The 15,246-nt window shown below is 33.9% G+C and overlaps 1 protein-coding gene across 1 annotated transcript; it reads right to left on the reverse strand.

Annotated features, from left to right (window-relative positions):
* Nucleotides 1-482: 482 nt before the first annotated feature.
* On the reverse strand, nt 483-1,599 carry LOC149553694 (cysteine-rich repeat secretory protein 38-like). Its single transcript, XM_089790368.1, has 2 exons — nt 750-1,599; nt 483-568 (listed from the first exon to the last, which is right to left on the reverse strand). The coding sequence occupies exons 1-2, from the start codon at nt 1,597-1,599 to the stop codon at nt 483-485; spliced, it is 936 nt and encodes a 311-aa protein (XP_089646494.1).
* Nucleotides 1,600-15,246: the final 13,647 nt, after the last annotated feature.

A 15,246-nucleotide genomic window follows, 5' to 3' on the forward strand; every position in this document is an offset into this window, starting at 1 on the left:
TAAATTCATGACTATGAATTAGAACCAATTTTTTTCCAATTTATCTAATTTAAAATTTAGAAAATTCAAAATACATTTTTTCTAAAAAATAACTAATATTTGCATATCAGATAAATCCATGATATCCAAGTCGCGAACACTCGAGCATCATAGTTTGCAAAATTTAAAAATAATATATATAATATTATATAAAAATGGAAAGAAATGTCACATTATGTAATCTCTTGATCAAAGCGACAATACAAGCATCACTTAATCTGAAAAGTGAATCAGCTCTTCATCTGGACAGAAGGCTCATACATTTCAGAGTCTTCTTCTTTAATAAAAGAACAAGTCGATTATTCCGGATACCACCTTTAGCGTGAAAAACAGTGAAAATAAAATTGAAAGGATACCACTTCCCCTTTCCTGTTTTGCAAACGTTCTGAGGGTCCATACCACCTCACAAATATGGGAAAGTAGAAAAACAATCAGGAAGATAATCATTCGCAGTTGGGTGCGAAAATGGATAGCAGGAAGCCCCCAATAACTACCCACATCATTGTCATCATCCTCGAAGCTGAATTACCTGCATCAACACGCAATATATTAATCTATTCCAGAAATACCATCACAAATCTTATACACAATCACATCACCCTGAAACTCAATGGGCAATCTGAGCACTCATACCATTAACGGCTGTGAGATCGAGAGATGAATTGTTTATAATAAAAACTCCTTCCAATAAATTAATGTAAAAAACTAACCCATCGCAGTTGGTGCAGAAGGCGGTAGTACAGTACTTGGTGCAGAAGGCCATACAATACTTGGTGCAGAAGCCGGTTCAGTTGATATGTAACGAACAAGGCAGCTATGATGGTAGTATCGGTATTGCTGATAATATACTGTCCTCAGCATCGATCCAATTTTCGCCAGGCATGCACTACAATTGGAGGAAGACAGATCTCTCGAACATTCCACAAAAGCGTCCACCTTTTCCATTGAAGGAGTCGAATAATTAGCCGATCCAGCAGCAAATCCTTTACTACCATTTCGAGACACTTCTGCAGACAGATTCGACACAAGTTTATCGCGAGTTGCCATAAACGCGACAGGGTTTTTACTGTAGTTTGCAGAAATTTCACCAGAAGTCCCAAGAATGCCAGATTCTTCATAGAGAGAAACAAAATTGTAATTGGCGTAGCGAATGTAGCAGCTATCGAACCAGATCTGGCAACGAACAGATTGTAAACAATCTCCGTAGATGACATATGCGGTAACATTGTGGACGCATTGACGGCACTGTGATTGGGACGTGTTTGCTTTGCACTGCAGGAGGCCGTACACTCTGTTTGGGTTTTCCCCGTACGAAGACACGTTGAAACCCGTTTGAGATGTATATTGGGCCAAAGTGTTGATGACTCTCAACAAATTACTCTCAAAGGGGCTGCTCAAAGCATATCTGTCGCTGATCTTCCATTTGATATATGGATGTGAAATTCGTGAGAGTGTCCATGACTCGCTCCATGATTTATCCGAGCTTATCAGAATGGCAAAGTTGGTCAGTAGAAGAATGAAAATTGAAGAAATAATTAGATACATGTTGTAAGTCGACATCTTCTAATTTGAATTCCGCTCAGCTCTCTCGGTATTGATACGGAGCTTTATAGAAGGTCAACATTGCAAATTTATATCAAAACTGGGTATTGATAGCATACCAGCGCTGCATTCAACATCGGATTGATTATAGATATATCAAAACTTGAGAAAACTGCAAATCTTGAAACCTTAATTTAATTTTGTTTTAATTCACGTTACAGATTGCAACTCTTAATTTGCAATTGTCAACTTTTCTAGAAGCGAGCCAGACTGCCAATGACTTTTATGTTTGTTAAATAGTTGAGCCAGACTGGCAATGAGTTGTCTTTAGCTGATGCTGAAAAATGGTTTCCTGGTTCACAAGATAATGAATATATAGAATGTCAATTTGATAGTATATCAATTTGATAGTTGTTGGTTTCAACTTGAATATTCACAAAATTTTGTATCAATATTTTGAATCACATTTTTTGATTTTTTATGAGAATTTAAATCTTTTTTTTTATTGCTATTCTAAATTTTATAATTTATTTTATTCTGAAATTGATTTAGAATCCTTCTTCGTGTAAGTTCGATTTTATGTATTTTGTTTTCCAATCACACTCAGATTATAAAATAGAGGGCTATCCCCTTTGCAAAATGTACCCTTGACAAAAAATCAGAAAATAGAAAATACAATAGATTTTTCTAAAAAATTTAACATGTTTTGTAATTGAAAATAACAAAAAAAAATAGAAAAAGAAATCAGGAAATATGAAAAAAAAGTTTTGACTTTTAGTGTGTTTTTAAAGATAGCCAGCGCATATAAGAAAGTCCAATGCATGTCTAGAATTAAAGTCATAGAAGAATAATAGTCAAAGTCAGTTTTGCTATAAAAGCACGCACCATGTGACAAATCCTAGCGGCGTTCATACGGCCTTGAAAGGTTGCCGATTGCAATTTGTAACACAATTTTTAAAATTCTAATTGAATTTTTGGTGGTTTGCAATTTCCTTACATTAGTTTTGATATTTCTATAATGAAGCAGCGCTGGTATTCTTCTACTTGCAATGTTGACCATGTATAAATCCCCCTCTCTCGATACATAGAGAGCTAATCAGCCGAATCCAAATTAAGAAATGAAGACTTACAATTTGAATAGATTAATATAACGTGTGTTTAACGTACAAGTAATTCGGCATCGAAGAAATTGTTGATAATGTGGGTACTTTCTGGGGGCCTCCTGTTGTCCATCTTTGCGCCTATCTGTGCATAATCCATTAATGGCATGCTTATTTTCTATTCCTTTCTCTAATTTCCCATATTGTCATGGACTGGCCCCTACGGTGTTTTCAAAATGGAATAGGGGAAATTGGCTGCCACCTGAATTGTCATTGTTTCTACTGTTGGAAAGTGGTATCCTGAATGTGCTTTTGTGAATAAACAAGGTTCTAGATATTTAACTGATTTTGAATTTGTGTGTAAATGCTTGCTAATATCTCCCTTTATAAATATAATGGGAATGTTGAGGCTGATAATTATTATCTAAACCTTTTTATGGTTGAACTTAATATTGATTGATTGTTAATTATTAAAATGAGTGGAGAAAGGTTCTAATTTATTAGAGATTGAACAAATACAATAAAAAATGATCATAAAGATAGCAAAAAGGACAATCATCTAAATAGTGAGGTGGAGTCAAATAAGGTACAATTTATTTGAATTAAAGTTTTGAGATTACTTACATCATTTTAGATTGAGAAAATTTATTGGTTAGATCTATTATTAAAATTAGAACATTGTTGACTGTTGACCTACAGAGCAAGTAGCATTAGAGAAAACATCATTACTAGTGAAAACAATAGTATTAGAGAAGAGGACATTATTAGTAGAGGTGACAAACGAACCCTTGATAACATCGACTAGAAGGACATTAAACTCAATACCATATGTTGTATTGCTAAAAGAACATTTGGACTAACAAATAGCACCTTATCAAAGAGTATGATCTGACACCATTCCTTTTAACTCATTCATAAACTTTATCATCCCGATGATGGATCATAGAGTATGATCCAAATATTGATGTTAAAAAATACACACATTCATAGTGGGAAACTAGCTCTTTCAAATAACACATGCTTGTTTATCAGTAATATATTAGGTGGGAGCAATAGAAATTAGAGCAAGAGATGGCCTCAAATCCATGATTAGCTTAGTAGAACTAAGTGCAGGAGAAGTAGGAGTGGATAGTATAGAATCCTATAAAACATCATCATCCACACATGAAGCAATTGGAAAATAGTCTTCTGGTCACCAAAATCATTCATCCACCAAGTAAGATTGTCTACAAGCACTATGGAAGCACTCAAAAGCCAATTGACTAGTAAAAATATAATGCCTATGGTGAAAAGGGATGCCCTCATAGTCTAAAAAATGGCACCAAAATCTATCATTAAAGTATACAATTACTTGTCTAGGCAAATATTTTGAAATATCCACTTCAAATTGAAAGCAAGAAAATGAAGTGTGACCAAAGACTTTGGTTACGAGGTCCACTTTCAAAAATCTATTTAAATTGTTACTGACAACCTTATAGGTTTTTTCACACTAGAAATGAATGAGAAAATAAGGCTCCTTCACCACACTAGAAAAATACAAATAATCTTTTTCTAAGAAAATCTTAATATGCAAAAAGAATAATCATATGGCTCTATTGTCTTGATTTTACTATTGGATTTTCTTTAGAAAGGGCTCATAAAGGGTTGATTCTAAATTTTCTACTAGCTATTTTATTGTCCTTGACGATGATATTTATTCTATTTGTACTTTTTTCCCCTCATTTTCCAATCGGTTAGCATTATACCAATTACAATAACAATTTTAACTACATATGTTTTCAATGAATAAGAAAAAATATCCCACTAATAAGTGTTTTCCTTCTCTATTTAAGATATTTAATAGTCAATCCCAAAGCTCTAATTCCAAATATATTCTAAACCTAATTGGCTCCAACTCTTCATTTTCTATGATTGCTTTGTTTTAATTAAAGATTTTGGTTGTTTTTATTTATGTAAACTAAGTTGGTATCCTCCCCTACGTAACAAAAATAATAATTAAATATTTATTAACCAAAAATATTATAACATATAGGCTATAAAAATGCTAAACAATACAACTACTAACCAAATACTCTAGATAAATAAAATGTAGAATAAATACTAGATAAACTTGAACATGTAATAGGTTTTGACACATCTACAACCTTTGATTAATACATGCATATAATTTTTATTCAAGGTAAAACAAGGATCCCAAATCCCATAACATAGGAACCTAGCTATTATATCATTCTAATATGTAGTATTATGACAACCATGTCATTGGATCGGTTGTCTCTCCTAGCCCATGAGAAAAATTGAAAGGGCTTCATCAATTTTTTGTTTAACCTTAAACAATATCAAATCTTAGTTAGCCATGGAATTTCATCCATGGTTTAACCCACTTAACTTGCTAGTGCATTTGCAAAACTCCGCAAGTGTTTTTCTTTGATATTTTTGTTGCTACAATCTCTGATGTTTCAAATATATATATATATATATACTAAAAATATCTTTAAAACACTAATACATATTCAAAAAACTATAATAAACACTAATTCTAATCATGGAAACTAACACCAGTGTTCAATTTTCACCAATAGAATAATATAAATCACTAAATTAAATTTTAATCTCTTAAAATTCATAACTATCAAATAGAAACAAAAGTTTATATGAATTCATCTAATTTTAAGTATATATCACAAAAATCCATGATATCTGAGTAGCGAACACTCGTGCAACATAGATTTAAAAGATTTTTTTAAAAACCGAACATTGGTTGTTTTCTTTGGCATTCCCATTATTTATCTAATATAAAATATAGAAAGAAATGTCACATTATGTAATATCTTTATCAATAGATAATACAAGCATCACTTAATCTGTAAAATCAATCAGCTCTTCATCTGGACAAAAGCCTCATCCATTGCAGACAAAATCTTCTTCTTTTATAAAAGAACAAGTGATCGATTGTTCAGGATAGAAGTTTTAGCATGAAAAATAGTATAAAAAACAAAAAGAAAGCGCAGCCAACCTCCCCTTTTCTATTTTGGAAACACTGTGGCGGTCCATACCACCTCACAAAATATGGGAATGTAGAGAAAGGAACAGAAAGAGAAAGAGAATAATCCACAGTTGGGTGCAAAATTGGATTGCAGGAGGCCCCCAATAAGTACCCACATCATCACCAACATCCTCGACGCTGAATTACCTGCATCAACACACAATATATTAATCTATTTCTAAAATACCATCAGAAATATTATACACAATGACATCACCTTGAAACTCAATGGGTAATCTGAGCACTCATACCATTAACGACTGTGAGATCCAGAGATGAATTGTTTATAATAAAAAACTCCTTCCAATAAATTAATGTAAAAAACTAATCCATCACAGTTGATGCAGAAGGCGATCCAGTACTTAGTGCATAAACCGATTCAGTTGGTATGTAATGAACAAGGCAGCTTTGATGGTAAATTTGTTCTTGTTGATTATAAGCTGTCCTCAATATCGATCCAATTCCTGCTAGGCATGCACTACAATTAGAGGAAGACAGATCTCTCGAACATTCCACAAAAGCGTCCACCTTTTGTTAGAAATATTAATTTCTACTCAATTTGTCACTAAATGATTCTAGAAGTTTAGGTTTAGGTATAGGGTTAGGTTGTGTCAGCTATAGTAGTTTCCAGAATTTTGTAGATATTTGTCTTGTCGGCAAATGTTAGAGATTTCTAGAGATTGTAAACTTGCCTATAAAAGGGAGTGTTGTGTATTCATTCGGTCAATCAATAAAAGGATAATCAAATATTGTGCCGCAGCACATTTATTGCATTTCATATTTTACTGTGCCTCTGCCCACCTAACAAGTGGTATCAGAGCCAAGTTAAGAAGAGGTGTTTGAAAGATTGTACGTAAGGAGGACTATAGTAGAGAAAGTTATTGTGAGATCAGTAAGTTTCTTATTGCCCTATTTAGGGTTTGTTATATCCGTGAATATTGTTTATCAGTATTTGTCAAGCATGGCTTCAGGGAGTTTTCAGGCTTCAATTCCTATGTTCTCTGGAAAGAATTATGATGATTGGGCTTTTAGAATGAAGCTTATATTTGATTCTTATGAGTTATTAGATATAATCTTAACTGGTTATGCTGAACCTGTAGATGAGTCTACTTTAAATGTTGACCAAAAGAAAAAGCTTGATGAGAATAGGCAGAAGAGTAAGAAAGCTTTGTAGATTATTGGACAAGCTCTAGATGACTCAGTTCTTGGGAAAATTAAGCCAGCTGTTACAGCCAAGCAAGCTTGGGACATTCTTGAGACTTCATATCAAGGTACAAGTAAGGTAAAGATTATCAAATTGCAAGCACTTAGAAGAAAATTTGAGAATTTACAAATGAAGGAGTCTGACTCTGTAGAACAATTTTCAAATTGTGTTATAAATGTGGTTAACCAAGTAAGGATGAATGGTGATGAGCTTTCTGACCAAAAAGTTGTATAAAAGATTTTAAGAAGTTTGCCTCCTAAATGTGATAATGTTGTGGTTGCAATTGAAGAATCTAACGATTTAACAACATTGTTTATAGATGAGGTTTTTGGATCCTTGTATAATCATGAAGACAGGTTGAACAAGTGTAATGGTAATTCACTGGAGAATGCATTCAAAACACAAATGACATTTGGTAGAGGAAGAGGAAATGCTGGATTTAGAGGAAGAGGAAGAGGCAGAAATAATTTTCAAAAAGAAGAATGGAGTCTAGATTCAAGAGAAAGAAGAAATCAATACTCAAGGGGAAGCTATAACAATCAGACATCACAAAGCTATGATAAATCAAATGTTCAATGTTATTACTGCAAAAAGTTTGGACATTTTGCAAATGAGTGTCGAGAAAAACAAGCTAATATCAGTAAGCAAAATGTAAATTTTTCTAAGAGTAATTCTGAGTCATTGTTCATTACTTGTAATGTAGCTCAAAAGAGCACAAATGATTTCTAGTTTTTAGATAGTGGTTGCAACAATCATATGATAGGCAATGAAGAGTTTTTTGAAAGATTAGATTGATTGATTAAATCTGAAGTGAAGTTAGGAAATAATGAGATAGTGGAAGTGAGTAGAAAAGGCACAATCAATGTTATAACAAAGCATGGTAAGAAATCTATTTCTGATGTATACTTTGTACCTGGTTTGAAACATAATTTTATAAGTGTGGGGCAGCTTAGTCAAAAAGGTTATAGAGTTATTTTTGAGAAAAATTTGTGCGCTATATTTGATATGCCTCCTAGTAATATGGTGATTGCAAGGGTAGAAATGACAAATAATAGAATGTTTCCACTTTGGATGAAGAGCAATATGACTGATGAAGTTACAGCAAGTCAAGATCTAACATGGATATGGCACTTGAGGTATGGTCACCTAAATCTCAAAGGGTTATCTTTATTGCAAAGAAAGGAAATGGTAAGAGGCTTACCCCCAATTGAAGCATCATTAAGTCCATGTGAAAGTTGTATTTTGGCCAAACATCATAGAGAAAGTTTTCCAAAAGGGATGTCATATAGAGCAAGGGTACCTTTAGAAATTTTGCATTCAGATATATGTGGTCCAATGAAAACGCCATCATTAGTGGGGAGTATTTATTTCTTAACATTTATTGATGACTTTACTAGAAAGACATGGGTTTAATTTCTTAAATACAAATCTGGAACTTTTGGCAAATTTAAAGAATTTAGGGCTTTTGTTGAGAAAGAAAGTGGTTTACCTATCAAGGTATTGAGATCTGATAGAGGAGGAGAGTATAATTCAAATGAATTTTTAGATTATTGCAGGGATCATGGAATCAAAAAAAAATTTACTACCAGTTACACACCACAGCAAAATGGTGTTGCAGAGAGAAAAAATAGGACAATAATGGAGATGGCAAGGAGCATGTTGAAAGGTAAAAATCTTCCTAATGAGTATTGGGCTGAGGCAGTTTCTTATGTTGTTTATATTTTGAATAGGAGTCCAACAAAGATTGTGAGGGACATGGTTCCACAACAAGCATGGAGTGGTAAGATTCATAGTGTTTCTCATCTCAAAGTATTTCGTTGTATTGCATATGCACATGTTCCTAAAGAAACTAGAAGTAAGTTAGATGATAAGAGTGAGAAATGCATTTTTGTTGGCTATGATGAGCAATCTAAGGCATATAGGTTGTTTAATCCTATCACTAGAAAAGTCATTGTGAGTAGGGATGTTGTATTTAAAGAAGATGAATCTTGGGATGGAAATATAGATACAAATGTCACAAGTGCTGGAACAACAACATATGATGAGAAGGATAAAAAGGATCATGAAGATCAAGAGGATCAACCAAGTGAACAAGAAGGAACTCCACCACAAAGTCCACAAGGAGATCACTTAGAAATTGAAGTTGAGCATGGAGAATCTTCAAATTCACAAGTAAGTAATAATTCAAATCCTATACTTGCACAACTGAGATCAAGCAAGAAAACTAGAAGGTTGAGTGAGATTTATGAGCAAGGAAGTAAATTAGATTTGCAATCAAATTTTGCTTTATTTACTAAAGATCCTATATATTTTGAAGATGCAATTAAGGAAGAACATTGGATTAATGCAATGAATGATGAAAAAGAATCAATTGAGAGAAATGATACATGGGAATTAGTTGATTTGCCTAAGAACAAAGATTCTATTGGTGTAAAATGGGTTTATAAGACTATGTTTAAAGCTAATGGAGATGTAGACAAATATAAGGCAAGGTTAGTTGCTAAGGGATTTTCACAAGAATATGGGGTTGACTATAATGAGACATTTGCACCTGTAGCAAGACTTGATACTGTCAAAATAGTATTAGCTATTGCAACTCAAAACAAATGGATGGTTCACCAAATGGACATCAAATCAGCATTTTTGAATGGATATTTGGATGAAGAAGTCTATGTGCAGCAACCACCAGGATATGAGATAAGAGGACATGAAGACAAAGTTTATAAGTTGAAGAAGGCACTCTATGGATTGAAGCAAGCTCCAAGAGCCTGTTACAATAGAATAGATTCATACATGATGGAGAATAGATTCAAGAGAAGCACTAGTGAACCTACATTATATACCAAGATCAATGAACAAGGTCAGATTTTGATTGTTTGTTTATATGTTGATGATTTGATCTTCACAGGTAATTTATCTATTGACATGTTTAAATCAATAATGAAAAGGGAATTTGAAATGACAGATCTAGGATTGATGAAATATTTTCTTGGCATTGAAGTTACTCAAAATGACAAAGGAATTTTTATTTGCCAAAGTAAATATGCAAAAGATATTTTGAAAAGATTTAGATTGATAAATTGTAGTTCAGTTTCTACACCTGTGGTAGTAGGCACCAAATTAAATAGAGAAGATACTGAGAAAGATTTTGATTCAACTATATTCAGAAGATTGGTTGGTAGTTTGATGTATCTCACTACTACAAGACCAGATATAATGTATGGAGTGAGTTTAATCTCTAGATTCATGGATTCACCAAAGACCTCACATTGGCAGGCAGGAAAAAGGATTTTGAGATATATTGCAGGAACTATGAATCATGGAATTTTGTATTCTACTTCAAATAATTCTCAGTTAGTTGGATATACAGATAGTGATTTTGCAGGGAATACTGAGGGTAGAAGGAGCACATCTGGATATGCATTTCATCTTGGGATAGGTGTTGTAGCTTGGGCATCAAAGAAGCAACCTGTAGTAACTCTCTCATCAGCTGAAGCAGAGTATGTAGCAGGAACAACAATGGCCTGTCAAGTAGTATGGATGCGAAGAATTTTGAAAGACTTAATGCAAGCTCAAGATGGACCTACTACAATCTATTGTGATAACAAGTCTGCTATTGCACTTTCAAAGAACCATGTGTTTCACAAGAGGACAAAGCACATTGACACAAGGTATCATTTCATTAGAGAGTTGTAAATATTAAAGAAGTTTTGTAATATTTGATAGTAGAAATTAGGGGGGAGTGTTAGAAATATTAATTTCTACTCAATTTTTCATTAAATGATTCTAGAAGTTTAGGTTTAGGTATAGGGTTAGGTTGTGTCGGTTGTAGTAGTTTCCAAAATTTTGTAGATATTTGTCTTGTCGACAAATGTTAGAGATTTCTAGAGATTGTAAACTTTCCTATAAAAGGGAGTGTCGTGTATTCATTCGGTCAATCAATAAAAGGATAATCAAATATTGTGCTGCAGCACATTTATTGCATTTCATATTTTACTGTGCCTTTGCCCACCTAACACCTTTTCCAATGAAGGAGTCAAATAATTAGCCGATCTAGTAGCAAATCCTTTAATACTACCATTTCGAGACACTTCGGTAGACAGATTCAACACAATTTTATTGAGAGTTGTCATAAACACAACAAGGTTTTTACTGTAGTTTACAGAAATTCCACCAGAAGACCAAACAAAGCCAGATTGTTCATAGAGAGAAACAAAATTGTAATTGGCGTAGCAAACGTAGCAACTATCAAACTAGATCTGGCAACGAATAGATTGAGAACAATCCTTGACAATGGCATATCTGGTAACATTGTGGGCACATTGATGACACTATGGTTGTGACGTGTTTGCTTTGCACTGCAGAAGGTCGTACACTCTGCTAGGGTCTGGTCCATACGAAGACACATTGAAACTTGTTTGAGATTTATTTTGGGCCAAAGTGTTCATGACTCTCATCAAATTACTCTGAAATGGGCTGCTCAAAGCATAGGTGTGGTTGGTCCTCCATTCTGCATATGGATGTGAAATTTGTAGGGGTGTCCAAGACTCGCTCCAAGATTCATCCAAGCTTATCAGAATGACAAAGTTGGTTAGTAAAACAAAGAAAATTGAAGAAATAATTAGATGCAAGTTGTAAGTCGACATCTTCTTATTTTAATTCCATTCAGCTCTCTCTGCATTGATAGGGGGCTTTATAGATGGTCAACATGGCAAGTATATATCAAAACTTGGTACTGATAGGATACCAGGGGTGCAGTCAAATATTGGATTCATTATAGATATATCAAAACTTACATAAGAGCTGCAAATCTGGGAACCGTAAGGGCCTGTTTGGCAAGCAGAATAGGAATATGTATTCTGGAATAGAAAATGGGGCTACATATTCCTATTTTCCGTTTGGTTCAGCAAATATTTAATGGGAATTTGTGGACCCCAAAATTTATTTTTTCTAAAAAAAAAAAAAAGTGGAATAGGAATACATATTCCAATAACACCCATTTGGGTGGAATTGCAAAACCCCTTTTTTGGGCCAAAATTGGAATACGTATTCCTATTTTACTTCGTATTCCAATTTTTTTTTGGTGCATCCAAACAAGGAATTCAAATTTTTTGTAATACGTATTCCTATTCCACTTGCCAAATGGAAATTCAATTAAAAGTCATTCAAGAATAAAAATCAAAGTCAAATTTACTTGATGTTATAAATTGGTGGTCATACGAGAAAAAAGTCAAATTCTAGTTTGATTTTAAAAAAACCAACTTAGTATAAATTGTATACTGCCCTGAAAGATTGGCAATCGCAATTTGTAACATGATCTTTATATTTTTTAATTTAATTTACAGAGGTTTGCAATTTTCTTATGTTAGTTTTGATATTTCTATGATCAATCGTCGGTATTCTTCTACTTGCAATGTTGACCCTCTCTCATCCATGATAAATGCCACGTGTTGTCTCAATAATAAGAGAGCTTAGCTAAATCCAAAGAAGATGAACACTTCTACAATATGTGTCGCATTTCTTAATCAACTCACATTCTCTTACTAGGGGAGAGGACCCAGTACTTGAATGCATTCTAATAGTTGTGATAGGAGTTGTTCACTTGATACCTACACTTCTTGACTTAATGTCCAATTTTTTTGACAACATTGTACCAATAATTGTGACTTTAAAGTTGTTAGTACAATGCGAACTACCCAAAATTGAATAAAATGTACCCTTAGTTATAAAAATTAATCAATGATGTGATGCCGCATCAGTTGTTCAACTATGGGTACCCTTTATGCACGACCATTGGCCTCACATTTTTTTTGAGTTGTTTTGGACAACTTGGAAAAAACCATGCTAATGTGGCATCATAATGGGTGACGTGGACTTGAAACCTTAGTTATAAGTAGTTGACTCACCAAGTAAGTTGCTGTAAAAAACTAGGAGCAATTTGAAATTTTTACGTAGGATTTTGATAAGCGCAAAGTCAAGGTGTTCAAGTACTCGATCCTCTCCCCTAACCAACTTTGTCATTTAGATGACATCAAATGAGATTTGGAGAACCCCCAAAGTTCATATCCATTCAAAATTTGGTATATAAACAATAACTATGCCGTGGGCAGCACATTTGATGATGTGAATATATTACCATCCAAGTTGCCTTGTCATTATGTATCCAGTAAATTGGATTACAAATCATCTGGTACAAGTTACTCTTTCACATGTAATTATTAGTATGAATGATTTATAAACATCTCATGTCTTTTCACAGCCATTGGCATACATGAGTACTGAGAATGTCCATTGATTTTCAGCATAATGTCTATTTATAGGGATTTTTTTTATTGGTATTTTTAGAAATAGGTTAATATAATTTGTGTTTGCGTATGTAATTCAACATTGAAGAAATTGTGGATAATGTGGGTATTTACTGGGGACCTTCTACTCTCCATCTTTGCAACATAGTCCATCAAATGGCATGCCTATTTTCTATTGTTTCCTCTACTTCCTCATATGGGCCCTGACCCTGCAATTTCTTCAAAATGGAAATAGACAATATTGGCTACCACATGAATTGTTTATTTATTTTTTAATGTTGAAAAGTGATAAACTACTTAATCAGAGCACAAATTGTTGAGAACATGTGTCTCAACCTTACAATCTTTTTTTGGAAAATTCTAGAATTTGTTTGTGGAACTTTTCCACTTGTTTATATCTTGAAAAAGAGTGTATAAAATACCAAAAGGTGCCCTATCCATAATAGAATATAGGAGGGCCATTTTTAGAGCATAGTTAGCCTATTTTATGACTTTTATGGGGGTCTAAACTAAGAGACAAAATTATGGACGAGATTACTTTAACCTGATTGTTTTTCCATCTTGAAAATGTAAATGTCAAAAATGGGTAACATGTGACATGGTAGTTTTTCCCATAGTTTTGTAAAACCACAAGTGTTTTCTAGGTTGTAAAATCACTATAAAAGGAGGGCTTGGGGAGGTGTTTGAGTCATTGAGTTTAGTTTGCAAGACTAGGTGCTAGAAGAAGTCTCTTCGAGTTCGAGTTGTGGTGATGCACTCCTATAAGAACTTGCATTGCAAGTGTATTATAATCATCTTGGTTTGATAATACATTGTGTGGGTTTTGGAGGGTGGGGTTTTTTTCCCAGAAGGGTTTCCCAATGGTAATCACTATGTTATATGTTCATTGTTATTTTGATTATGGCTTATTATGCATTTCTTGAGATCTTTGTGATATTTAAGTTGAAATTTACATAACCGTCCTCTCAAGATGAGCATAGGAAGCATTTCTACACACCTTTGCTTCCTTACAAGTGGTACTAGAGCCAGGCCAATTTTGGTTCTACTTGTTGGGTACAGAATTTTTTTAGCTAATCAAGGTTTAAGTGGGAGCTTGTGCAGAATATTTCATTTCTATGTTGTAAGATTGAAAAGATGGCAAGCATGTCAAGGAGAATTGATGTTGAAAATTTTTCTAGCACAAACTTTGAGATGTGGAGGTTGAAGATGAAAGATCTATTGAATGATCAGGATCTATGGGATGTGATTGATGAGAAGAAGGTGAGGCCCACAGATCTCACTTTAGCCATATAGTATGATGTGATAGATAGAAAAGCTAAAGGTCTCATCAAATTGTGTCTTGTAGACTCAATTCTGATTAATGTCCACAAAGAACCTACTGTGAAGAAGCTTTGTAGAAGCTAAGTGAGATCTATCAAGAAAAATCACTTGTGAACAAGATTTTCTTGAGGAAGAAGTTGTATTTCTTGAGAATGGAAGAAGGTGGACAAATTTCTGACCATCTGGAAAGCTTTAATATGTTGGTGACTCAATTGACCCTTATTGGGGTGCCAATGGATGAAGAAGAAAGGTGCCAAATCTTGCTATGTTCATTGCCGACTCATGGACAACCTTGTCATGGCCATAGGGAGCACTTCAGTTGTCTTTTAGATGGAGGATGTTGTTGGTTCTCTACTTTCTAAGGAGATGAGAAGGAAGGTCTCTCTGAATGCCAAAGAGGTTTTGAGTACTTAAGAAAAACCAAAAGAAAGAGGCAAGAACAAAAAGTAACATAGTCATTCTAAGTCCAAGAATAAGGGGAGATCAAAATCTCCTGATAAGTCCAAGGCAATCTGCTGGAATTGTGGAAAACTTGGACACTTCCAAAAGGACTACAAAGAGGAGAAGAAAAAGAAGAAGAAGAAGAAAAAAGAAATACAAAGATGCTTTCATCGTAGCCTTGGCCACTCATGCAAGTGAAGATGCATGGTTAATAGACTCAAGTGCATCTTTCCACATGACTCCTAATAG

Source organism: Cupressus sempervirens, chromosome 6 (genome assembly GCF_028749045.1).
Source record: "Cupressus sempervirens isolate cs-2001-9-10 chromosome 6, ASM2874904v1, whole genome shotgun sequence".
Lineage (NCBI taxonomy): Eukaryota > Viridiplantae > Streptophyta > Pinopsida > Cupressales > Cupressaceae > Cupressus > Cupressus sempervirens.